We start from the raw sequence: 26,865 nt of genomic DNA, 5'->3' as shown, positions 1-26,865 counted from the left end.
ATATTCAGGGGATTTACATAATTTTCAATGTGGGATTCCCCAAAGTGACGCATGCGCAGACAAATTCAATGGGGATTCACATAATTTTCAATGTGGGATTCCCCAAAGTGACGCATGCGYAGACAAATTCAATGCATGACATCATGATCCAAAAATAGCACACAATTCTCAGAATTTTGAGTGGGGGATTCCCGGAATCCAGGAGTGGGATCCGGATTCCTGGAACCAGGATCCAGGAGTGGGGGTCTAAATTCCCGGAAATGGCGCATGCGCAGATGAAGTGAATTAGAATCGGCACAGCTTAACTACTTGCCTCGTTTTTTTAGTGACAATGGCTGCGAAAAGATTACATTCACTTAAATTTTCCCTCGTGAGTTATATATTTCTTTCCTCCTGTTGGTAGTGAGGGTGTGAAAATTTTCAACGAATTTGAAACAACTTAATTTCTATTTATGATTTTCGGTTTGTCATGTTTTTATTAAACTCCACCTGAAACAGGTTTCAAGTAAGGAGAAATAAATCGCGATTGATGGTAGTACCAATCATTTATCAATCGTGATTTATAATGAAAAAAATAACACCACATAAAGTTCGTTGCTTGTAAAATCAGACAGTTTGTAAAGTCCGTTGCAATAAAAATGTCTACAAGGCTTTCTTGGTTTTTATTATCTTAAGTAATAGTAAAAATTGACGTTGGACTTTAAAACTTACAAATATCAATAGAATAGGTCGTAAATTATAAAAGGTAATTTTTGCACTTGAAATAATGAAAATCCAAGCCACTGATAAGAATTACCTTGACATTTGCATAACGTTGTCGGATAGTGATAAGATTCAATAAAAAATATACGTAAAACAAATATTTTACGAGTATATACCAACCTAGTGTTATTCATACATTTTATCAATCTATTCCATCACCAGATACTCCTATAAAAAAGTAAATAATTCATAAATCATAATTGTATTTCTTTACTCAACTGACAAAAATGGATATAAAATCACCCAAAAAAAATCTATGAAAAGTTACAAAGAATAAACTGTACAAAATCCTTCAGTGACATGTTGGTAGTTAAAAAACACATAGAAGAACTTCATAAAGTTTACAAATTTCTTAAAAAATAGGAGTATAAGCTTAAACCGTGGAGGAAGCAATAAAAATAAATGAATAAATATAAATAATACACACAATCAAACTGACATACAGGGTGAATATAAAGTATGGAACCAAGCGGTTTTATTTTTAATCATTTGCCTCCGCAAAATAATAATTAATATAAATTAAAGTAATATAAAAAATGTGATTGTAATTTCAGAACGAAATTTTGTTTTGTTTTTGAGTTATGCGATTTTTTTTGTCAAAATTGCAATTTATGTGAAAAAATTTTTTTTGAAAAAATTAAAAATAAAGCAGATAGTTGTAATCCTTAGAGTATAGCTTTTATGAGAAAAATGATTTTATAGTGGATTGCCATTTAAAAAATTTTTTTTTTTGTAGAACTCAAGAATGAAAGGAAATTTCGAAAAATTTTATTCTTGTTAAATCATCACATTTTTATAGTACTTTAGCACTCATCAATTAGTTTTTTCAAAAAATAAATAGTTTAAGCAAAAAATGTTTGGTTCCATACTTTTTATTCACCTGGTATATAGAATAATCACCTTGTAATTCATATTAGTAATCTATTCATGCAAAAAAGAATAGTTATTTATTCGACGAGTTTGAGTGTAAATCGGACGGAGTGGGTTATTAAACCACGAGTGTAACGAACCAATTTGTGTCTTATGGCGTAAAAAAACATTTAAAACTAGCAAATTTAACAATAAATTAAATTTAACAACATCGGAAACAAAAACCTACATGATAATATGAAAATTGACAGTTTTGTTCTCGTTCAAAAAAAAGCTTGAAACAAAAATCTGAATTCATTTTGATGCTTAGCTGAAAGCTTTCTATCACCATTTGAGAGTTGGTCCGACATTTTTTGAATCATCCTGTATGTAAATACAAAAGTAAATACGAAAGTTGTTGATAAAAATATCAATCATACTAAAAAAAAAATTCAGAAATATTAACTCATTTATGATCATTTGGGTTTAGCTGTAAAATTTCGCGCATATTGATACCTTGTAAAAGTGAGTTTGTTTATTAAATACTATGTCTTAAGAAAGATTATCTGATGTGCAAAGAGGAAAAATTATTGCTTAAGGCAGGTCGCAAAGACAGGTATAGCACAAGGTGTTGTTTCAAAAAGTACTTGAAGTTGGGTACATTTAAAACAAAGTCGTTGAAAAGTAATGTCCGAGAAGCAAGACCGCTTATTATGCCAAATCGCTAGAAAAGACGCAACTATTGCAGAGCTCCAATAAGATCTTTTGCGAGCTACCGGTGTTAGAGTTTCACTGTTTCAATAAAAACATAACGCAAAAGACTTTGTGTTCGCAGTTTGTACAGCAGAAGGCAGTCAAGAATTTTAGAGTTACCGAGGCAACATGAAACTGATCGGTCAAATTATGAACTAGAAGTGGCAATGTTTATAAAAGTCTTATTTTTTTAATGTTATTGATTAAATTCCCTCATTTTATTCTATTCCAGTGTTTTCTAAACATTATTTAGAATGTTAATTTGATGTTTAACTGTTTTCTAAGAAAATTATTTGGAATAAACCTTATTTGACTTTATAAAATATGTTTTTTTTATGTCCTAAGTCAAGAAATACCATGTGGAATAACATATAATCTGATTGCCTACACGACTTAATAAACAGGTACACTGAGTGAAAACATGATAAATGAAGGAAAAAAGAAAAAAAGTAGCCTATGATTTCGAAAGCAGGTTGGCAACATTGAATAGTGTAAAGCGAGGTGTAAAGATTGAAGTTGAAATTGTTGCGAAACTCGTACCTGTTAAATCATTCAGTGTTGTCATTGTGATTAATTCACGAAATTATTAACAGAATTTTATAGATTTATTTAGAAATGGATTTTAACAGTTTTGAAGTCTCTGAAATAATAGCTAACACACTTTTTCATTCAATATACTGTTCAATATAATATAGAATTAGCTAGTGCCAGAGTGCGATTTCACGGTTTTACAGTTTAGCTCATTTTCCGTTCAATTTCTCCAAACTTTGCTGAATAAAGGAAACTTTCTAAAACAATTCATTCATTCCTCCGTTGATTGGCGGAATTCATATTGGACACAAGAGCTTCGCGTCAAAGCCCTAATTTCAAGCAAATGTTGATTGTTCTTGCTCATGATGAACTCGTTGCTCTCATTCTAAACATAGTTGAGAAACTCAACTACCCCAAATTGCATAAAAAACTTTATCAAACAAGTTTTTGTCTCACTTTCACTTAATTGTATGCGATTGAGAATTCTCATGATCATTCTGAAGGTCCCACAATGCCATTTATAATTTTTTTAAACCATTTTTTTTGCGAGAAAAATAATAGAATTTTCCTCTGGATGTAATCTGTCTAAAATCGATTATATAGGTTTTATCGGACGATCTTTTAATTTTGGCAATAATAACATGTGTTTAGATTCGAGCATGATAAATTCAAACTGATTTTTGTTTTAATTAAAATTTGCTTATTCTCTGTCCTTTATAATTCCATTGAAATAATTTAATCGCAAATTGGCTATTTGATTAAAATCTGTATAATTGACATAGTTGCGGCCGCTCGAACGACAATTTCATAAAACCAGTTACCGATTTTTACCTTTGACCTAAACTAAATTGTTTTCCTCTCGACGTTGATCAAGGAGGATGTTATCCGAGCAGCTTATTATTACCAAGTCCGGTGCGGTAATTATAATCGATGTTGTTAACTCAACTAGCAACTCCGGGAAAATCGTCTACTCGGTCAAACAGCTAACTCCGGCTTTTGTTCCAGAGATCTCCCGAATTCCGGCGCCCTTACTACATCCGCGGTATTTCCTCCACGAGCGAAATCCTGCAGGAGAACTTATGTAAGACTTCAGCGTGAGTCGTGGAAATGTTGATTTTCCGGGGGCTAATTTGCAGGTTTGGCTGAACGATCTGGAGCCTTATCGCTCCCATCTCTGCACCATCTCAACCAGGAAAATGGCGAAAATTCCACCAGTCCCGCCCACAGATAGTGAGTATCGGAAAAACGGCCGTAAATTTCTACACCAATTAAGCCGAGTCCGGGATAAATTACTTTTAAAACAACAATAAATAGGGAGACGATTTACGATTCTCGCCCTTCGAGGATAATATGGACAAGCGAGGACGACATAAATCCTGACACCTAGACCAGGAGTCGYAAAACTGTCCTTTGATACATTGAATTATTGCTGATTCGAATTAATTTGTCCGTCGTAAAATATAAAAAGGTGTTTTGGCCACTGCGAGTTATTTTTTATTTATTACAGCATGTCGCCGGCTAATGTGCCATTTCTAAAACCAGCCTGCTTCAAACAAAGACCTTGGAACGATTATTAGTCCGCTGGTCTCTAATTAGACGTAATTTTTGCCAAGTCTATTATGAGTACGGGTTTATTAATAAACTTTCTCTGGATTTTTTTCAAAGCGGAAACAATTAATTTAATCTCGATACTAACTTTAATTACAATATTAAACTTAGTTGAGCTTTTCTAAATTTTGGGTAATTAATTCAACCCGTTTAAACACTCGAATTAAAATTATCTCACCCCACAAACATGCAAACTCACTTAATTTCTTAACCCCGTGGAGATTTTGGATGTTTTAAGACACGTGAATTTACACATAAAGTGTAATTTTCAGGTATCTCTTCCCCAAAATCTGGAGAGACTAAACCAGTTGAGTGCTCTCGAAACTCCCCCCCTTGAAGATTGAATAATTCAAGACACTCTGCTCCCTCGACACTACAAATTTAGCATCCTTTAGATAAATATACGCGAGAGAATTTGCCACATTTTCAAAACTGATCAAAGCTGCACGCCAACAATACCACTAAATTTTACAAATACCTGTAATTTTTAATAGCTGTATGAAATATAAATAATAATAATATTGATAATAATCAATCAGTTTCATTAATTAAGTAAGATAATTTTCATCAGTTTCGTCCCAGTTTTTTAAATTTATTTTATATGCAGCAATCTTATGGATATAAGCCATCAAGCTGTGTTTAGTTAATTTTTTAGTTAATTAAACTTCAGGTGGAGAGTGTTAAATCGTCTCCTCGAAATTGTACGTCTAATTTTAATTTTGATGTTTTTTGAGATTTAATAAAATTTCCGTCTTCCCTCCACGTTGCGTCGTAAAAATCTCCGAAACTATGTCACGAAATAATTACACAACCATCCCTCGCTCTAATTCGCTCCATTTAAATTTAATTATTTGAGAATTTTATTACCCAACTATCGATTACAAGAATGCTTATCAATTTGAAACACCCTCCATTTTTTATCGGTTAAAAAAACAACAGATCGAATGATAAATGTAGCGCATTTATGTGATGATTGTTTTCCAATATATTGTCAAACCAGTTTAAACATGACGATAGTAATTTATCTCCATTTTAACTTTTTTCAACAAGTTTAGAACACATGGCAGCAAACAAATTTCATTTCGAGGTAATATCATACTAAAACCGAGTTTAAGGGTTAATAAATTTCGTCTGTTCCAAGAAAATAAAATAATTAATTTCGTTATGTAATGACGCTTTTTTTAGATGGATTTTTTACACGTTATGTTTGATTGTCATTAATAGCTGAACACATTAAGGATTAATGATTGATGTCCACGATGAAGATCAATCAATTACGAACAACTGGCCTGGCGCATCCACCATTTTCAATGAAAAATTGATCGCTGAAATATATTAAATAAATCAATTTTTAACTAATCATACAGAATGATTATGATAAATGCGACAAAATATAATAAACAATTTTAATACCATAATATGACAGTATTTAAAAAAATATTTCTAGTCACAGACTATTTCTATCATAGTCTACAGAATTTTTTCCTTAGGTACTTTTCAATTATGTGATTTAAATTTTGATCATTGTCATCCGACAAGATTTTTTTTGTTTATTGTAAATAATTGAATGAAACAGAAATCTACACTAAAAAATTAAATGTTTTTTTTCAACCATTTGTATAAAATTTAATTAGGAAATTTTGATTTCTCATACAAAATTTTCAGTAAAATGAGTAATTAGTCAAAATTCAAAACTTTTTTTGTTTCATTATATTTTTATTAATCGACTTTTAATGTCCTGTAGAATATAGGTACAAAATATGAAATTTGGAGGAAATATCTTGCAAGTGGCCGTTTTATTGAATTCTTTAATTTTTCTGTTCGGTATTTTTTATTATTTCAAATTTGTCTGTCACATACTAATCCTCGCAGGAAATTTAATTTCGCTTGCGATTTTACTCATTTGTCGTTTTCAGCCGCCGTCGTCCGCAGAGTATCAGTTCAGAGGATGGCCGATACCGTCCCCAGTCCTCCGAAGGCAGTTTCAGGTCGGCTGGAAGTGGCTGTGCCAAGCTGAAACGCCAGAACGCTTGCCGGCAGAAAAACCGTGATGTCCTCATTCAGGAAAACAGACGGACCGAACAAACGGTAAGTGTCTGAAATTCCTGAATTGTGACTATGTGGCCGCTAAAGCGGATCTGCGGCTTGCACTCTATCAACTTTGCGGAGAGTTGGCTAGAAAATCTTGACATATAATGGTGTGTAATGGTTATCGATCGTCAATTGCACCGAAACGAAGATTACGAAGCAAAACTGCTCAAAATTTTAATCAAAGATTGGGAAAGCGTGCGTTGATTATATCCGACACTCATCGCGTGTCGGGAAAAAACGCCAAGAAAACAGCCGAAATCGGAGGTGCGTGTCGATTCGTCAGACCCTTAATCATGTTTTAATTACGAATATTTGGGTATGGCAGTATTGACTTTTGTGTGTAAGAGCTTTTTGAACGAGTATTCGCTCGTGCATCGTTATTGGGATTATCTGCTCTGTTAGTTGAATCGACGAAATGCGGATTTGTTGTTCTAGCTAAATCTTAACGATTGTTTTTCGTTAAAGAAGATTGAAATCTCGAGAACCACATTTTTCTTCATGACCGCTTACGTAATAATAGTTTTTTAATTAAACAAACTTTCGGGCAGCAGAATGGATTTGTGAATTAATTCAGACGGAATCTAATAAGACTGAAATAAAGTTTCAAAGTACAACAGTATTTATTACAACAAAGTTTAAATTATTTCATGTCATGTCTAGTGACATCTAATATTTGTTTGAATCAATTTACGACCGTGTTTTTTCTTGCATGTTTAAATAGAATAACAATTTTTCATTGGAGGAAAAGTTGCCGTTAAGGCTATCTTGTTAAATTAGGTTTTGTGTTAATAAAGTTTAAGAAAACTTGAAAAGAATTTTTTAAATCAAACAAACTTTCACTAAATCAAAGTATGAGAAATAACAAAGTACTCGTAGATTAACCCAGACGGAAAACTTGTGGCTTGCTTTTATTTCTGTATAAAATTAAGTTTAAAACTTTACTGTAAGAGGAATTTTAGTTAAAAATTTCATCAGGAAATAATCCAAGACTTGCCTTTTATATTTTTTTCAAAAACAAAGTTTTTATTTATTGCTAAATAAAAAACAATAATCTGCCTTGTTCTAAAATAATTGGTAGTAAAACTTCTCGTCTGAACACAATATTCGTATAAACAAAAAATAAAAATCTTTTTTTAGCCACATGTATTGAAAATATTTTATTAAATGTTAATCTGTGGTAAGATAAAGCATATATGTCTTATTTTCGTCGTTCCGTGTTGTTATAGTACGAATAATATCCAACAATTTACAATCGTTAAGTTGTCAATAATACCCTAGTAACTCATAAGACTGTTAAGAGGTTTTAACAGCCCGCTTTTTTTTAACATCCGACTTTTTGAGAGCTTTAACATTTTCAAAATTTGAAAATTTATTTTTTTAAATATGGTACGTGCTGTTAAGGACCATAACGACCGCGGGCCTCAAACAACTCCCTCGGTCATTATGGAAGTCTTAACAGCCCTGAATACGTGAATAACTATTACCGATCTAGATAATTAACAGATCCTGAATTCTAAATTACAGGTTCGTTTAATAAATATACGCACTATGGACATTATTACACCATTTTTCTCGGTTTTTATGCAAAACAACAAAAACAGTAATAACAGTATTTTATAAAATTGTGTAAAGCTTGACAATAAAAGTTTTTTTCTATTTCGGTGTTAGTCAGGTCGGTCTATTCCAGCATCCAAATGACGTCATTTGAGTGCTAGAACAAGTCGTTGGCGTTAATTTAATTTTAGTGTGAAAATAAGAATTATTTTTATTTTTTACAGCCGACTAAAATTATTCCACATAAATGTCGCCAACCGTCACAAAATTCTCTAGAAAAAAAAATAATTAAAATTTTCGTTTTTTAATTTATAAAATGATATAAAGCGGCAAAATAGAAAAAATAGTATAAAGCACTTGTTGCTGAAGGTTCTTCAAGCACTCACTCGTTCCTCAACTCGCCGCTACGTGGCTCGTTTCGGAATTTCAAATTTGTGCTTGAATAGATACCTTCTGCAACTTGTACTTTAATATACTATTTTGACATCGTCCATAAAGTAAACGAATAGTCCGTAAAGGACTATAATATGTCATTAATCAAAATTGTCCAAAAAGCAAACAAAATAGTCCTAAAATCTGTATGTGTGTAATGTTTGTTGTTTCATGTTGTTAATGTTGTTAAATATTTTTCTCCCATTGAAGTTCAAAGAAAATCAAAACCGCTGTGACTCGTAGCAATACGCAGTTAAACAAGGATACATCAAACCAAACTTTATTAGATAAAGAGAAAAACTAACAGGTCAGTTAAGTATAGTAAAATCAAAGTTTGCAAAATACAGTTTTGAAAAAAATACGTATTGCTATTGTACTAAGAAAAAAATTTGCCCTTTGGTGTGTTTTGTTTAAATTATAAATATAGTTATAGAAAAAATACTACATTTTGTTTTGATCATAATAAGAGAAAGGGTAATTGTAGATTTTTTTTACAATATTGTGTCTGTATAGCGATATAAGTTTTTTTTGGATAATAGACTTTTCAAATACTCTCAAACCCATAAAAGCGAGAATGAACATTCCATTATTGTGAATGACAAGATAAAAAAGAAACATTTCATTAATGACAACCACAAATTTTCATTTTCGCCACAAGAACTGAAAAAAGGTTATTGCCACTTACTCTGCAGTATGGATATTTATGGTTTTCATTTTATCCATTTATTACAAACGAAAGAAAAACATCGGCTTTGGTAACTTTCATCGCCTCTCGCCTCGTGTCTAGTTGTGTAATACTAGCTTTTTTCCAATTTGATGTCTCCATTCCGCTAGAACTTTAATTTTCTCTATCTTTACGATCAATTCTATTATACAATATAAACCCAGCTGTTCATAATTATCTCATTACACGAATGAAAGTTGCAACAGTTACAATACCGCTACATAAACTATCACTCTTAAAACATTTTCATTATTCTCCCGACAGCGCCGCATTAATTATTTCTCATCGAGTTGAAGTAAACAAATAATTGTTGCCATCACGCAAAAGTGACTTTTCGCAATAAATGGCTGTCTTGGGCCATCGCGTGCCTCATCTCCTCTTGGCACAAAGCGGTACAAATTAACATGTGGCCGTTTTGGCCCGCGTCTCTTTCTCCATATTTCGTTGTTTTGCAATCCAGAGGGATGTTACGCATCCTTGCGGCGCCTGCAAGGGTGAACGGACGTCGGGACGCCGCCGACGTTCAGTCTTTCAGTACGAGCCGTTCGGTTAGCGTCGCTTTGCCGTTACGACGCGCGCGTTTTCACGCCACGAAAGTGCTCGACGATGAGATTTTTTTCAAGTTGATTTAAACGTGATTTCTGTTTTAAGTGGTTTATGTAAGGGTTGGCAGATATTGCGGAGATTTTTGACCGATTATCCGGACTTTTGGAAAATTTCAAGAAAATAATCGACTGACATTTTCATGAAATGTCAACTTTGCTCTAATATTGATTGATTTTTGTACAACATTGCGAAAGTTTGGGCTATTAATACAAGACTTGGCCCTTGTTCAGCTAAATGTAACTAATTATACTATTCGGGAAAGGTCAGAAATATTCACGACTTATCGAAGTCGAGACACGCCACAATCCCGAAAAAACGATCGTAAATAACCCCGAAATGTCAATATTGCGTTAGATTATTGCCATCTTGGAATTTTTTATATTAACATAAATATTTACTTAATCGACTTTTTGTATCATTTCTTGCATTTGGCTAATTTTTCCTGTGAAAATTCGTCCGATAAATCACGCGAAAATCCTCTACAAGTTTTAGGTTTCAAGCCCGAGACCTTGGTTAGCTTAATTGTGAGCTATAATTTATAGAAAAAGTTATAAGCCGGTACAAGACGTGTTTCTCCTGCTTTTATTATAGAGAAATAAAAGTTGTTCAAGTGTTGGACTCACCTTAGACGTTATTTATGATGGTTTATAACCGATCGGACGTACGCCATAAACACTAGGGACTTTGTTCTAACTTTGTCGCCAAATAAAAGGAAACAAATTTACACGACTTGCGGAAATAAAAGATAATAATAGTGTTAGGAAACAATCCGAACTTTGATGAAATATTACCTTGTTTGGAAGAAAACAATCGCACGATTAATTGCACGAAAGTTATCGATTAACGCCTCTCAAAACGTGATTTTTTTCCAAAAATCAAACAGCTTAATTTACTAAAGCGTCGCTTTAATCGAAACTCTATCAAAGAATAGCTACTTAACTAGAGCTTAATTCTAACCGAGGTGACGATATAATTAAAAGCAGCTTTAGTCTTGAAGCAACAAAGACGTTGACGTATTCAGATCTCCGGCAATTATCGTCGCTACTCCAAAGCTCTTTCAGAAAAAGCTTTATTTATTCAAGCACGCACGTATTGACTTTATTCTCATTACCTTAATGTGAACACTACTCAATGAAAAACTCCTCAAAGGGAAAATTAAACAAATCTTATCACGTAAAAAAATCAGCGCCCCAGATTTGTATCCAATTGAATTTACATGGAAAAGGCTTTACACACATTATTTAATTAGACTTGAAAAATTGCGCCAATTTGTTCATTATCTGACGAAAATGTTTCATAAGTTGCACCAGATTTTGATCCAGTTGAATTTGTTTGGTATTAGTTTTCAGCATTTGTTCAGATTTGAAATTGGAAAAATTTGATCGATTTTAAATCAGATAAAAGCCTGAGATGCTCCAGATTTGTACCCGATTGAATGTGTTTGGGGTGAGGTTTATTTGCATCGTATCGTGTCAGATTTTGACGGATTAGCTGAAATAGTTCTCAATCATTGGGAACAATAGCTGTCTGAAATATCTGGGAGCCTACAATTGCGCGTTTTGATGTGGGTGTTTATATTTACGGTTTTTCATTTTGTGGGTGTTCGCTCTCTTATCAGGAATACAAGATAAATTCATTATCGGTTGAGAACTTGAGAATCATCCTTCTGAACTGAATTAGCTCCTCGATACGCTCGATAATCCGAAAGTTGTCGGGATATGCGGTTTCCGGGATAATTTCGAGCATTCCACATCAAGCCCACATTCCACAAGAAAATACTTCAGCCTTTGATCGAGACTCGGACGACTAATTTAATTTAATTGATTTGACTTGAAGCGCTTTTTTATTGAAAAGAAAAACCAGCGATTAATCGCAATATCTCTCTCTCGGAATACATGAGTTAATTAATTCAAGCTTCAACAAGATGATGGTAATGTAGCAATTATAAAGCTTCTCGACTCGAGTGGCACACGTCTTCGGGAAATAAAATAATTAATATCCTTTCAGCTATGTTCTTTGAAAATGGTAATTGAGCTGGCGAGGAGCGGGAGACGACTTGGTATTTAACAAGTGGTAAATTTCGATAATCCCAAGTACAGCCGTATCATTACCAATTAGTGCAACCGACTAAAATGGACAATTTCTCCCTTGAATTAGGTCGCCATATTGTAGTTTACAACACAAAACCTAAAACTATAAAATAGTTTGGTGTTTTATTGGGGCGTAAATCTATTAAGGAGTGATACTTTGTCTCGCGCCGTATAATTTTTTCTCTTCTCAATTCCCTTCTGCCCATAAAAATGTAATTTGAGGTGTTGTATAAAAATGAGCTTTTTCGCAGCTTTATTACCGTTGGCCGGCAAAAAGATCCTATTATGGAAAGATGTATTTTTTCCTGTTTAATAAAATTTATGGATCCTTGTGTGAGAAAATTCGTCAAATGGTTTTCGGTGAAAATACCTGAACTTGTGTTTTGCACTCGTGAAGCTCGATTTCGCTCGACTGAAAGCGCACTAAATTAGACACAAGTTCATATATGTAGCGCAATTTAATTAAAATTTGGTCGCGAGTGAATTAGTCGGGCCCGCCGTGTGATGTAAACACTGACGTTTCGATCAATGACAAAAACACTGAAAATTCTATTTATTAAATGCTTCCAGCCGAGATAAATTTAAATTTGATCACATCTCAGCCTTCCCTCGCCTTCAATTTATTCGCCACGAAATCCGTCACTACAAAATTGACGGCCAAAACGCCCCCTACGTCCTTAATAAACTATATGTAAATGCAAGTTAGTGGGACTTTATTTGTCTTGCAGCTTACAGCTACTGCAAACACCTCGTATACACTCCAAAGTGATACTAGAAATTGCGTTTTATGCCCTGGCGCAAATTACAACACAATCCCGCTAATTCCAACACAAACAAGTAAATGCGCGTTTATTAAAAACAGGCAAAATTGGCATCAGGGGAAACATAATAGCTGTAACTAGTTTCTAGAAACGGCTAGAGCTTAAAGTTAAAACATTTCTTCCAATTCTTGCGATACAGCAAGAGAATGAGAATTAAATTTGTTTAGTCACGTCGGGATATAGTCGGTCAAAATTCTCTTTTTCGATTCGTGCATAATCTGCCACGGTTTTCTCATTTGTGTCGATTTCCGTTCAAAGTTTAGTCGTTTTGGAGAAAAGCAAATGCGCTTACTGTAAATAGAATTTCCTCGTCGCTCCCATGTACATATCTCGGAACGATTGATTCGGATGCTCGTCCCAAAACCGTGTTCAACATCGTGAAAATTTTCACATCGAAGCCGCTGAAGATAGCCCGCGAAAGCCTCACCATCGAGGAGTCGCCGCCGGCGTCGGAAGGGGGCCAGCAGGAGTGGCGCAGATTCGTGGGCTCGATCCGTCGACGGGTGCAGAGGCATGCCTCTAGTTCCGGTACCGCGGATCAGCCATCTTCCGGTCAAGCCGCGGGAGAGCCGCTCGCTCGAAAGAATTCCTTAACGCAGAATTTATTCAAGAAGGACGAAAAGAAACAACCGATAACGAAACAGAAGAGTATCGGCGATAAGACCGATCTCTTCAAGGCACTCGCGTTTAAGGACAAATCTAAAAGTGTTTCAGTGAAACATGTTGACTCCCTGGCGGCGCCCAAAGGCGATCTCCAGAAAGGTGTTCGAAAGAGTGACAAAAAAGATACTAGTGATAGATCTCTTAAACCTAGTCTTAGCAAGAGTAAGAGTAGCGCAGCTAAACAGAAGAGTAAGGACGAAAAGGGGGGAAGTGTCAAACAGGACGATTTTCTAAAGGCGACCATGAGGATCTTCCTTGTTGTCTCGCCACCCGTGGGCAAACTCCAGGTAACAGAAAAATAAAAAACTTAAAACTCCATTTTCTTCATCTTTAGGTTTTTTAAAGAAAATTATACTTTTGTATTTCTTGACAATGGCTAAAGCCCCCTTTAGCACCTGGCGAGCAAAAGCCTTTTTTTCAATTATCTTAGTAATCGGTTATTTACAAAAGTTTGTTTGCATCTGGAGTAATTTTTTGACGCTGTATCGATTGTTGTCAAAATTGTGTACCCCAAACAAGGGAACAGAGGCACTGGGGTCAATAATCTATTTAAGGCGTAAAATTTTGCTTTGGAAGAAGTTATTTGAAATTCATTTTGGCAGTACGACGCACCGTTTTCGAGAACACTAAGTTTTTTCCATAGTATAAGGTCGAATTCTCGCTTTACTTTCATTAGGAAGCATTTCCGGACACTGGTCCATAAGAACATTTTTTCTTATTGTAACATAGGAACCACTTCCCGAAATTTTCAACGTTTTTTCCGGACATCCTATATACTAAGTACGTTATTCAATGGTCTAAAGTAGGTACTTGTATTATCTATTTATTGTATATTTTTTAACCTAGAGTGCAATATTTTGATTAACGATTTTCAGAAGACATCCATGAAGAGATTCTGTTTTACTTTTAATTTTACTTTTTGTGTTTTCGAAAATTTTGGTCTAAACCTTTTGTTTCTTTAAAATGTATCTAGTAAAAAAGAGAGTTGAGAGAAACTTTTTCTTTATTTTTTTTCTTCCTGCACTAGTCTTCAGTAGCCTAAGAACACTCTACTCTTCTTCTTTAATTTTTACTGATATTAAGCACGTTAAGGAAATACAATGAGAAGGGCACTTTAGAAGTCACGACAACCAAAGTATGAATGAATTCTCATTAATTCGGCTTATTCTTAATAATCAGGGCAATAGAATTTGTTCTTTTTTCACGTATTGACCAATGGAATTTAATTTAATTTTTGAATAAAAAATTAAGTTTTTTCTCACTTATTTTGTTTAGATAGAAAAATAAAAAATTTACTTCTTCAAAGAACGAAATAATTGTCTCATAATACGTAGTAGAATAATAAATAAAATGACAGTCAATTTTTTTTTTATTGTAGGGACGAAAGTACGGTGATAATACAAAACGTCTGGTAACACATTTCAGTAGTAAATTTTGTTGACTTTAGTCCCCACACCGATGTCCAATCATGGATTTTGACCTTACCCTTGTTATTTTTGGCTGTTTCTATTCTCGCCGTTCAAGACCAAATCTATTCTTGTCATTTGAAGAAAAAGTGAAATTTATTTTTCTGTTTTTTCAACATCCTTTCACCCACCCCATCGTCATTAGGTACCATGACGAACATCCGTCCGCTTCGAATTGGCACGTGTTGATCCATTTAAAAATACTCGCGACTTATTTCTGGAAGTTGTCGCATCACGAAATATCACAATGTAATAAGTAAGTTCCTGCCTACTCTCCTCTGACAAATGCATCCATTTCGCATAAAGCCTCGCTAGATATATGCACTAACGACAGCCGGATCTTATTAAAACTCGAGCGATCTGTTCGTTGTCATGTAAATTAAATAAACGTTGAATTTTCCACATAATTCACCTAGAGTTAGTAAAATCGGACGCCCGCTAACAGCTTGATTCAATAAGCAACGATTCGAGATAAACCACAAGACAGTGTCTTAATGAAGTCGAGACGAGCTTTGATGAGGAGCGTCATCTGGCTGTGGCCAAAACTGTGCCATGTGGGAAAGTCACTAGATCTTATCAAATAACGGCCCTTTACCTTCGAGGACAATGAGGATAATGAGGGAGGGATCCCTGGCGACTTCCTGCCGACCCACGTTGGTTTCACTTTCCTCGATATCGCCGAAATAATGATTACACAAAGGAGTTCGTCATGATTTAAAAACAAAACAAATTTAATCACCACGTACGTGCTGAAAATAAGCCATAACACAATTTCTTTTTATTAATTGCAAAGTGTTCGTGAAGAATTTACAAGATCCGGACAAGAGAATGTTTGAGCTGTGTTTAAATTTATTTTAGTTCTTTCGTGACGGAGAACTAATGAAATTGTTTTTTGCCTCTTTTCCGAACTTGAAAGTGATATAGAGAGGGCAAATCTACTTAGAGTTTCTTCAAATCAAAAGCAAATAAGAAATTCAGGCCTTCATTAAATTTTGTTTCAGTTCAACTTTGTCGTCTATTTGTATTCAGACTAGTTCCAATTCCTAGAGCCCATCAAATGTTTACACGGCCATAACATTTATTTATGTCGCAATTTTAATAAAATTTTATCTTTCCCGCAAGTGGTAATCCTGGAATACAGTTCACATCCCACCCACGTTTCATTTAATCCTTAATCCATTCGTGAGAGCAGAGCACTTTTCAGCGGTTTGATAATGACTTACGTGGTTTCCAAGGGCCACCCCCTTATTTGACTAGTCGTACGGCCCGATTTAATGCTTTCACGTCATCGCTCAAGACGAAAAACTGACGATATCGACCACCGAAGACTTAATAAAGTTGATAAAGTGCCTCGTTGCTTCGATATAAATCTTTGAATCCCTTAATTACTTTTTGCACCGAACGAAGAACGCTAATGGAATCACCTCTTGCGGTACAAATTTGATTTCGACGCGAAATGGCGACGATAAACGACACGGGATTTTTTTTTCGGGAATCGATCTGGATTGACCCCGGGCAAATGTCCTGGCGATAGGCCAAATAGATGCACAACGTGGCAGTTTAATGCAGGATTGTTAACGAGTATCAACACCAGGGGGCGATTAAAGACGTGAACTTGCTACAGAATCAAGGAAAAACTAACAGAAATACAATTCGCGACGTTTCAAAAGAAAAGCAGCAATTATTTAAATCCTTTTCCTAAGGAAGAAATAAATGTAGCTTTAACATACAAATAATGCAAGACAATCTCCTTAAGTGCTTGGAAAAATAATATTCCTGAACATTTAAACTTGTTAAATTATTTTGAAACGAACAAAAATATGATTTTTTTTTATTTCTGCAAAAAACAATACTGTTTTGCTAAGAAAGAATGAACTCAGAGTTGAGCTGAAATTGAACATTTTCTGAAAATAGAAAACATTGTTTTTGGACAAACATCTGACGTTAGTTGTTCGAGAAAAGAAAGAAAAGTAGTTACATTTAAATTAAAGATTCCAACTTTGTGGTTGGACGACCACTTGTCTGCAGATAATGGTCCGCCCTGTATAGGGGGCAATAAGACGTGTAATTTTTCCGGAGAGTTCCTGCAGGCATCACTTAAGTTATAAACTCGAGTCTAAGCGGAAAGTTTAAGTGCACTAAGACTGGAGGCTGTTAAAAAAGTCAATAAAACTTTCCGAGTTCAATTCATATCGAATTTGATCATCTTGCAAATGCAAATACCAAGTTTTGTGAGTGAATCGTTGTTAAGAAATAAATTGGGTCTCTTTTTCTATTTATTCGTGGGCTTTTGGCAATGAAGATTAACGACACGTTCGTGGTGTTTAACCCTCTTCACCGAGTCAACTGATTCTAGTTAAAACGAATCGAGGCACAGAAAATCCGTCAAAATAAATGATAATTTAACGCCGTTGTGGCCCCCAAAACAATTTTAATTTTAAATTAGTCGACACGTGTAGGTATGAATTGTAGAGTTTGCAAAAAATCAATGAGTAAAGGAAACAAATTCGAGCGATTTTTTTCGAATCGTTTAAATATTTATGTTTAGTGGGATAAATTATTGAAAGAAGGTTTCGCGTAAAGGATCCGTAAGAAATTGGTTGTAAAAAGAAACGGATTTTTCTTAATGAATTCAGTGGAATTTCTGATTGTCACGATGTCATCATTCATTGGATTTAAAACGTCGGAAAGGATTTATCCTGACGTTGGTTTTAATAAGTTGCAAGAAATAACGTTGGAAGAAAGGCGAACAAACAAAAATATATCGCTTTAAAATAAATAAAGGAAACTAAAGGCTGTTTGCTGAAATAAGTACAATTTATGGAACAATGAGCTCAAAAAGGAAACTTTCTTGAAGAATTGTGTTGTTTTTATTTTTTGGGTTAGTATTAGCGTGAAATGAAGTTTTTGTGTTAATCGAGTTCTGGTGGAAGTTGCTGCCGGATCATCGCTTTTTCCCCCATTATAATCAATTAGTGAATTATGACGGGAAGTGAACAGGGTCGGTAAGTGCAAAACAGGAAATCGAATATGTTTCCTCTCGGAGAAATATAGAGATTGCGGTATTTTAGGGTCGCTCGAGTTGCAACCGATATCACGTTTTATAGTCCGCCATCCGCCATGCACTTTTCCTCTTCGGTAATAAAAAAATAACTTGGCGAAAGGTCATGAACCCTATATAACAGAATCGGAGTCATAATCCGACCTTTCCTCTCACTTTTTGTTTCAATATTAGTTCGACTTGAATCGAGTTAAACATTGGAATTGGGAGATATGCCTTTGGAGTGGGAAAAATATTGGCAATTGTGATGGTATGTCGAATTTTGTAAAGCTTTCATGTCCTCTCCTCTGATGGATGTATTGAAATGTATTTCTGTACGTCACATCGAATGTTATTGATGGTTTTCTGTTTACTTTTATTGTCACTCGTCTATTTATAAAGCCGGAATTAAGGCCGGACTTACGCCGTTAGCAAGCGAACGATTTTCAGAATAATGGCCTGAAAAACGCTGAAATTTAATAAATGCTCGTCTCTCCTGACACATTCGCTACCTGTTTACAACTTTGTTTAATGTAAGCGATAGTTGGAAATGTAAACGAGAACAATTAAGTAATTCCACATGTTTGCACCTGACGAAAAAGTTTACATGGGCTCTATTCATTAAAATGATAATTCAAACGCAGGAGAAATAAATTTCGCGAAATTATGCAAACATTAATTAGCTAAAGCACAACTTCAAATAAAAAGTATTATTCGGATTATGATTCTCCCAGTTATTTCTGAAACTTCTCATGTAAAACTCGGAGATAAAAAAGTAATAACGAATTGTTTGATGCCAGTAATGACGCATTATTAATTTTTAATTCTCTCAAACTTTGGATTTTCAATTAAAATTTTTCATTTGTTTTCATTAGCTACAAGTGCAGTGAAACAAAAATGTATATTACTTTGTTCCATAACAAAGTCATTGAGAAAATGAGATCACAAACTGAAGTCTTCTAGTTTGACTGAATACTTATTCCCCTTTGTGTTAGATGTTATTATTTAGACAAAAAATAAAGTTCGTGGCTCTGCAACTCCACTCGACTCGTCTTTTGAATCAAGAAAAATAAGCACAAAAGTCAAGACCAACCAACCCCCTGTGCAAATATTTGTAAAATTAGAGAAAAAAAGTGGGAAGATAACACTTTACCGCATATTCGGTGTTTACTAAAGATTTTTTATTATTGCATTAGGTAAAGTTTGATAAATGATTTTAAAGAATACTTTTGAAGAAGGATAAATGTCTTGTTATAATTTTAATGAGTTTAATAGTTTGTTAACTGTTTTACGACACTACGAAGGCACGTACGCAAAACATTTGGGTCTAGGATGCAAAAGACTAATAAATATTGACTCAAAAAAAGTATTGCAATAAAGATTTACTTTTAAAGCTAAAGCTTTTAAAGCTTTATTAAAATAGTCTTTTTTCTCATACGTACCCTTGATTAAAAATTGCCCTAATCATTATTATACCCAGAAACAAAATAACCACTTTATGCCTCTAATAAAAAAATATATTTTTAGATCTTTGAGAAATAGAAAAACGCGATTTCAAAAAATTTGAAACAAACATCCGACAATAGAATTAATAATTGCTTTTAGTACAAAATAAGAAAACAAGAATCAACAACTTTAAACAACGCTTTAACAAAAAAAAAATGGAACTAGACAAGGAGCAAAAACACTTTATTTCGTAATTGTTTATACAGTTTATTGAAACTTTGTTTTTTTTTCATTATTTCCATTATTACATTTTTTACAAATATGTACAGTCCAGTAGACAACTTGTATTTAAACAATTTCAATCAGAAGCATTGCAAATTAAAGTGGCCTAACTCACATTAGGCGAAATCTTAATAAAATATAAAATTGTCAGTTTTAAAATTTTATTTTGTTTCAAATATGTAGTGACTTTACTGTTTTGTTAGGCAAGGTTTTACTAAAAATTTAAACAATAAGCAGTTGGCCTAAAAAAATTTATAAATTTTACAAATTCTAATTTTAAACGCCTCAAATTATATACTTCAAAAAATGTTTCCGTTTAGTTACACGTTTGTAGGTGGAAATGATACAATTGCAACCTTATTTGTAAGCTTTTTGAACAATAAAAGCTAGCAGAGCACGATTACATTTTAAAATACAAAATCATAGCATATAAATGTATTTTCTGCAGAAACTATTTTACTACACCTGTGAAGAGCTATTTGTAAATTTCATGATTATTGTTTGCGCGTGTTGGTCATAAAAAATTCAGTTAAATGCATTTCTTGAGTAAATCGATGGAAGATTAATCGTGGAATAATTGATTGAGTATATTCTAGTGGTTGCTAAGTTGGTTCGACCTTTGAAAAAACAAATTCTTATGACGTCACTTCACCTCGAATTAAAAGCGTAATTTAAATCTCAGACAATGTTTTATTCATACGTCCCGTCGTCCATAAAAGCTCCCGAAAATGTAGGTCCGTTTTGTTCGACATGGCTTTCGTTTTAAAACCGTCCATAAATCATTTTCAAAAGCACTGTAATTTGAAGATGTAGGCTTGGGGCGTCTTTTGTTACCTTTCAGAAGCGGGCAATAAAAAAGTCTCGATTTTTCTTCGATGTTAATTGAGGAACAAAGTTGGGGCACTTCCGCTATTATTATCCTCATTAAATGGATTATTCTGTCTTCGTGCGGCTGTGGATAAACAGATCCTGAATGCATCGAGTGATAAATAACATGTTGGCAGAGAGGATGCGAATAATGCTTATCGAGCGCAGGGTTCGTCGAAGATGTACGGCATACAAAGTACAAAAAAGGAGATGTGGGATATCATTGTGTTCATGACAGGATAAGACGCGAGTTTCGATCCGAAAATATCGCGTTCTAATCGCGAAAGTCGGCTTTTTCGAATTCATCAGGTTAATTGATGGAATTGGCGCAATTTCCGGTCGGTTCAATCGATTTGTTTGGAAAAATGCGCTTACAGCGCGAATATTGAATTTCTGGGAAAATCCATCATCAAAGAGGGTCATTAGAAACAACGATAAATCAAAGTATTTTATAATCGTCTCATGAAACACAGCCAATATTCACAAATTTCCACTTTTCAATACACCTACACGGCAAGCAACAGCCAAATGTTTGCTCTTTTAATATTGCAAATCGGATTTGAAAGGTATCACAAACTCTGCGAAAAATTCTCAAATCGCCACATTTGAGGGATTATTGAATAAAATTCCATTTGTACCTAATAGAAACCTCCATTATGCCGATAAAAGATCGACAATTTCAATAGCGCCAGACTTTTGTGTTTTTCCACACAAAAAGGCATTGAAACTTAAAAAAAAATCAGTAGTGTAATTAGCTTTGAAAATTGATTTTTTGCACCCCCCGTGCTGATAGCCATCGCATTGAAGCCCGTCATTGGTATTGACGTTGCAGAAAGTTTGATAGAGCCCCACAATGCCTTCTGACGTAATTAACTTTATATTTAGTGAAGCCATGCTGAAAGATGCCAAGATAAACCGAATAAGCTATTGATTCCTCAAAGAAAATCTGATAATTTTTCACCATAGCATTGCGTGTTGTTGCAGGTCCGGTCCCGGAGTTTAAACCATTTAGACACTTTAGAAATGAGGCAAGGCGTCGTTTCGACCACAGATCCGGCTTTGAAGGACTCGAGATCCGAGCCGGACTGCACCCGACCCCTCTTAGCCCCACCCTCGGTCACCCCGGAGCCGGTAACACCCACCAGGGAAACGCCACCGGCCCGGAAACACATGCTTAGTAGATCTCAAGTAAGTGAATTGTTTATAACCGGAATTTCCAGCCTTTTTAGCGCTATCAAGAGTGCCACCATTCTTATTCACCAGGGATGCCGATAAAAGCTTTCCTCACTTAATTAAAGCTCGCTTATGACCACACTGACACGTCATTTTTATATTTCCGGACAAGTTTTGTCCCTTGATGTATTGACCTTTCTCTCTGCCACTTCCGTTCGCATCCCTCGGGCGATATGGATTTCCTTGGAGTTACACAAATGTCGACGGAGATTACGAAAAACAACGCGACGAATTGGGGATCTCGGACAGCACTTTTTACTCTCAACTAAACAGAGACGATTCTTACGAAACTGTTTTATTCGAGTTTAGAGATATTTTTCCGTAAATGAAACGCTCGCTGAATTATAGCGAGAAGTCGACGTGCGGTTGAATTAAGTTTCTTGAGCAAATAACTCATAGAGGGTCCTACAGAAGGGCACGACCCTCGTAATTTTGCATCTTTGAAGTGATTTCAATGAGACCTAAAATCATATAACTATGCCGAGACGTAATAAACAGGTTATTTATGTAGATAGGCACGAGAATGACACTTTATATACCAAAATAACTAGAATGATTAATGGAACTAAGAAAATAACGTCGTCTAAGCCTAGATTTACAGTACCTACTATAGTAAACCTTTCAAAAATAAATATGTTAACTGATATTCCAAGATTTCATGTTTCACGCCGTAAAAAACATGGCTTAGAACAATGTTTGCTTAGACATTAAAAAAATTGAAATTAAAATTTTGTCACTTAGGTATTATTCGATACTAGACAAAAATAATATGTTTATCTACGACTGTTAAATTATAATGTTATTGAACGTATATGCATATTTATGTATACAATCATAATGTAGTTCATATTACACTTCGAGGAATATAAATTAACGTTCCACAACTTTTCCTTGTATGATCTATTGTTTGAATGCAATTTGACATTTTTATCAATAATTTAAAACGTCAACTTTATCAATACCAAAAATCGAAAATATTTCATAGTCGTAAATAAATACTATTTATTTTGTACTCAATGTTAAAGAGTGCTTTTATCAACTAATTTCAGTCAATTATAATGACAGTAAAGGTGCATCTACATTGACAATTTTTGAAATGACAAGAAAAAACTGCCCAGGATTCCGTGTTCCCAACTGTACAAAATAAAACGAAATATTACACACGACGATAAAGATTGTTTATCTACTCGTAAAAGAAGTCCACTCGTGACTTTGTCACTCGTAAACTTAACCTTTTTCACTCGTAGATAAACAATTTCTTTATCGTCTTGTATAATAATAGTTATTTATTATACAAGACGATAAAATTGAATTTTATCTTTGAGAGCAATTTAATTTAATATGCTTAAAAAGATCATAAAAACTTTATCGTCGTGTACAATATAAAATTTTATTGAATCCTCACTAATTTTGTAGTCAATTTGGATGATATTTATAAATATCAAAGTAAAATTCAATAATGAAATCTAATGTCAGAGATGTGTAATGTGGTAAACCATGGACCTAGGATAGTAAATACTACCTCCATGTGGTACTGCAGAACTTAATTTTAGAACAATTATTATTATTGATAAAGTGTTGAACAATGAACAAGATAAGATAATAAATAAATAAAAATAGTTAATAAATAATTAATACTACAAATACAAAATAAATACCTAATTATCTATACTTAATTAATTTATATTTAAATTAATATTTCTTATTTCGTTCTAAGCTATACAAAGATTCAACTAAAACACGTGTTTCTTCATTTCATGTGTTAGTTTCCATGAAGTCATATACGGTTTAATTTTGTAATTAGTATTTATGAATGTGGTGAAGGTAAAGACTCAATTATGTAACTAAAAAAACTAAAAAAAGTGTCATTATTTAAACTTAATTACTTCTACTTAAGTTATTGTACTGAAACAAGAGGTAGTTAATTGAATTTAAATTCCTTAACAACAAAATAATTACACTTTATTGACTTGATAATCACTTACAAATTACAATTTCAAGCTTTCGGCTTAGAATCACTTAAATTTGTAAAAATACGCCCCAAAATACCATTTTTGGAAATCTTTGAGTCAAATATTATGTGGTGTAAACACTGCATAAAAGCTGTATGTTTACATCAGAGTTAATAAAGCATCGTAAACATAATTTCCGGCATTCCAGGAATTGTTTCCGTCTTGAAATCAGTGTCTATGAATTCCATTAACAAAATCTCGATTAACCTAATTGTGTTTTCGTTTTCAGAAATCGAGCAGTGAATGTTTCAGTGTTAATTTCGAAGTAGGAGATGAAGCTACTTGGGATAATGAATTGTTTTTTATCGCTCAACACGGGATCTCGTTACAGTAAGTGTTTTCCTTTAATCTGTTTGACCGAATTATTAAAATAAATCATCGGCTAAGACATTATCTCGTCATACACTTAACAACTCAATTTAACACTTGGATTTTTTGAGTAATCGAAATTTAAAAATGAATCAGTTTCGAGTTTGAATAAACCCTGGCATAATCTCCTTGCTAGTATCATCAATTCGGCGCTTCCGCTACGGGAGCTGTTAAAGCTCCTCGTGCGATATTTATCTGTTCGTCGTGAGTAATGGTGTTTTTGAAGAAAAATATAATTTAATGAAAGCGCTATCTTTTTCCATGTTACATCAATTCGCATGAAAGCATTATAGAGTATACAGCGAAGAACTAAAACGCTTTTTATGTCGGGAATGTGTAATTTTTTATCGGCCCGTTTCTACATCATAAATCGCGCGCTCACGCGTATTTCATCCTTAATTGATTTAAAAATTACCCTTGTCGAACTTTTCGTCCTAGTAAGGACACGGTTGTGCCGTCGTCCTAGCAACAGGATTTGCCTAGCTGAAGGCTTATTAAGGCGGCTGCGAACTAAAAGACAATCCAATTAATTCCGCCCGTTTTAATTACCGTTATTTGACTGTAGCGAAGCCTTGGCAAAAATGTGCGATCTTCGGAACATCGATCTGTCACAGTGCGAAGCCCGGCTTTTGGACAAAGAGACCAACACCGAATCGTTTGTCTCTTTCACCCTAGACACGGGACACCTCGTCGGGAGACACATCCGAATCATAGGTAAATAATTGAATTTTGGTGGAGGCGCCGTTCTAATCTTGTTTGCAGCCAAAGAAACCAGCAATAAAAAGGTCGCGGGACCTTTCTACGGGAATCATTCGCGAAAACAATCGGGGGTAAGTTGCAACAGTTGGAAAATAAATTTTTCTTAATAAAAACAAACAGAGTTATCGCCCTCGGACCAACACTTTCTTCAGTTCAAGTACAGAAGAGCCGAATGCTGTGGCCAGTTCGACCTTATCTCTACATGACGGTGATCAAAGTAAGAAACAGATCAAACAACGGCTTCATGCCTTCTTTGGGAATACTAAAGTAAGTCTCCCAGGGGTTTTAAAGAATTGAGATGGGAATAGTCATTTCAGGATAATAAATATGAGGCTTTGATTGAACAATTAGATAAATATTCGAAGCAAGGGATTCCGAATAATGTAAGCTATCCGACGGGGCAGTGTCCTTCGCTGGATGCCTTGCACAATTTGGAGGACGATTGGAGAGATATCGTTGACAGTAGTGGTAAGTAAAAAAAGGATAGCTTTACAACAAGCTTTAGCTCCTCATTAAAAAACGCAAATATCATTGTAATAATTTTTTTATTTAAAAAATTGCTCAATATTTTATCAACGCTCAGGAAATTCGTCAATTTTTTGCTACTTTAGCCATTACTCGCCGATTAAGTGTACAATTTATATAAAAAAAATAATTAATTAAAATTAAGTTTCGATTTTAGAGAATTTGTAGTAGTAGTGACAATCCGGGTAACTATAGCTCAAAGTCGACCATATTTCTTATAAAATTATCCGAGGAATTAGAAGATTCGCAATTGAGCCAAAATATCGATTTTTTAGATTTGAAGAATAATTTTCGTTTAAATTCTTCATTCCAGAGCTTAACGACAAACAGCAGCAACAACAGACGGCCTTATGGGAACTAATAACCAGCGAAGTCTCCTACATCCGCACTTTAAAGGTCGTAACGGACGTAAGTCATCCGTCTCATGTCGGCCTCAATTTAACTCCCGCTCATTCCAGTTATTTCTTGCATGTTTGCGAGACTTGCAATCGCACAAACTCCTCATCGAAATAGACAGGGAGAAACTTTTCTCCAACATAACGGAAATTTTAGACGCGAACGTGATGTTCTGGCGGAACACGCTGTTCCCCTTGATAAGGGACATGCGACAACATAAACGAACCACTTGTATCGAAAATATGGCTGAAGGTTTCTCGAAAATACACGAAACTTTCCAACCGTATTACAAGTATTGTGCGGAACAATCGCGGTGTCAACATTATTGTCGCGAAAACATGGACAGCGAGGTGTTCACAGCGTATCTTACGTGGTGCGAAAGCCAGAAAGAGTGCAATAGGTTGAGGTTGATGGACATTTTAGTGCAACCGATGCAAAGACTGACGAAATACGGGCTTTTGCTGAAAGCCATTCTGAAAAATACGGACGAGGACGTCGAAAGGGAAAGTCTACAAACGATGGTTGGTAAGGAATTTGGCAAAAGGGTGCGATAAAGTGAGTTCAATTTCAGATTAAGATTGTCGATGATTTTGTTATCAACGTTAATGCGAGTTTGAAACACAAACAGGACAAAGAAAGACTCAAGGGGATAATAGCGAGGATAGAAAGTTATGATATAGTGGTAAGAGTGATGATTTATTACAGATTGAAACAAAGTTTAACGCTTACCTGGATTACCGGTCTCGGTAAGCCTAACCGCCGTTTCATTTTTCTCTTCCAGGATACAAAAGACGACGACATTGACAAAATCCTAAAGAAAGAAAAAATTTACTCCCATCTAGATTTAACAAGACCTATGCTGAACTGTCACCCAGAACGTAAAAGGCATCTCTTACTTGAAGGTGACTTAAAATTAAAAGACACTGGGGCCTCCAAGGTTTGTTTTGTTGCAAATATATATTTGAAATAAAATAGTTTTTTCCTAG

General features: G+C 34.5%; 1 protein-coding gene across 6 annotated transcripts in view; it reads left to right on the top strand.

Annotated features, from left to right (window-relative positions):
- LOC123013429 (pleckstrin homology domain-containing family G member 5) overlaps positions 1 to 26,865 on the top strand; it is a 58,540-nt gene that overhangs the window by 29,273 nt on the left and 2,402 nt on the right. For all 6 annotated transcript variants that reach the window (XM_044411926.1, XM_044411927.1, XM_044411929.1 and 3 more), the window contains 13 exons: positions 3,901 to 3,976; positions 4,032 to 4,125; positions 6,420 to 6,591; positions 21,570 to 21,773; positions 24,060 to 24,160; positions 24,765 to 24,913; positions 24,962 to 25,029; positions 25,079 to 25,225; positions 25,276 to 25,426; positions 25,797 to 25,891; positions 25,942 to 26,400; positions 26,451 to 26,561; positions 26,661 to 26,816. In XM_044411926.1, coding sequence (XP_044267861.1) covers positions 3,901 to 3,976; positions 4,032 to 4,125; positions 6,420 to 6,591; positions 21,570 to 21,773; positions 24,060 to 24,160; positions 24,765 to 24,913; positions 24,962 to 25,029; positions 25,079 to 25,225; positions 25,276 to 25,426; positions 25,797 to 25,891; positions 25,942 to 26,400; positions 26,451 to 26,561; positions 26,661 to 26,816 — 1,983 coding nt within the window. The remainder of the gene's footprint in view (positions 1 to 3,900; positions 3,977 to 4,031; positions 4,126 to 6,419; positions 6,592 to 21,569; positions 21,774 to 24,059; positions 24,161 to 24,764; positions 24,914 to 24,961; positions 25,030 to 25,078; positions 25,226 to 25,275; positions 25,427 to 25,796; positions 25,892 to 25,941; positions 26,401 to 26,450; positions 26,562 to 26,660; positions 26,817 to 26,865) is intronic.

The sequence above is a fragment of the Tribolium madens genome, unplaced genomic scaffold (assembly GCF_015345945.1).
Source record: "Tribolium madens isolate multiple individuals breed KSU strain unplaced genomic scaffold, Tmad_KSU_1.1 Scaffold_96;HRSCAF=242;Tcas5.2_LG5, whole genome shotgun sequence".
In the NCBI taxonomy this organism is placed as follows: domain Eukaryota; kingdom Metazoa; phylum Arthropoda; class Insecta; order Coleoptera; family Tenebrionidae; genus Tribolium; species Tribolium madens.
Note: the sequence above shows the minus strand (reverse complement) of the source record. Positions and strands in the feature narration are given on the sequence as shown.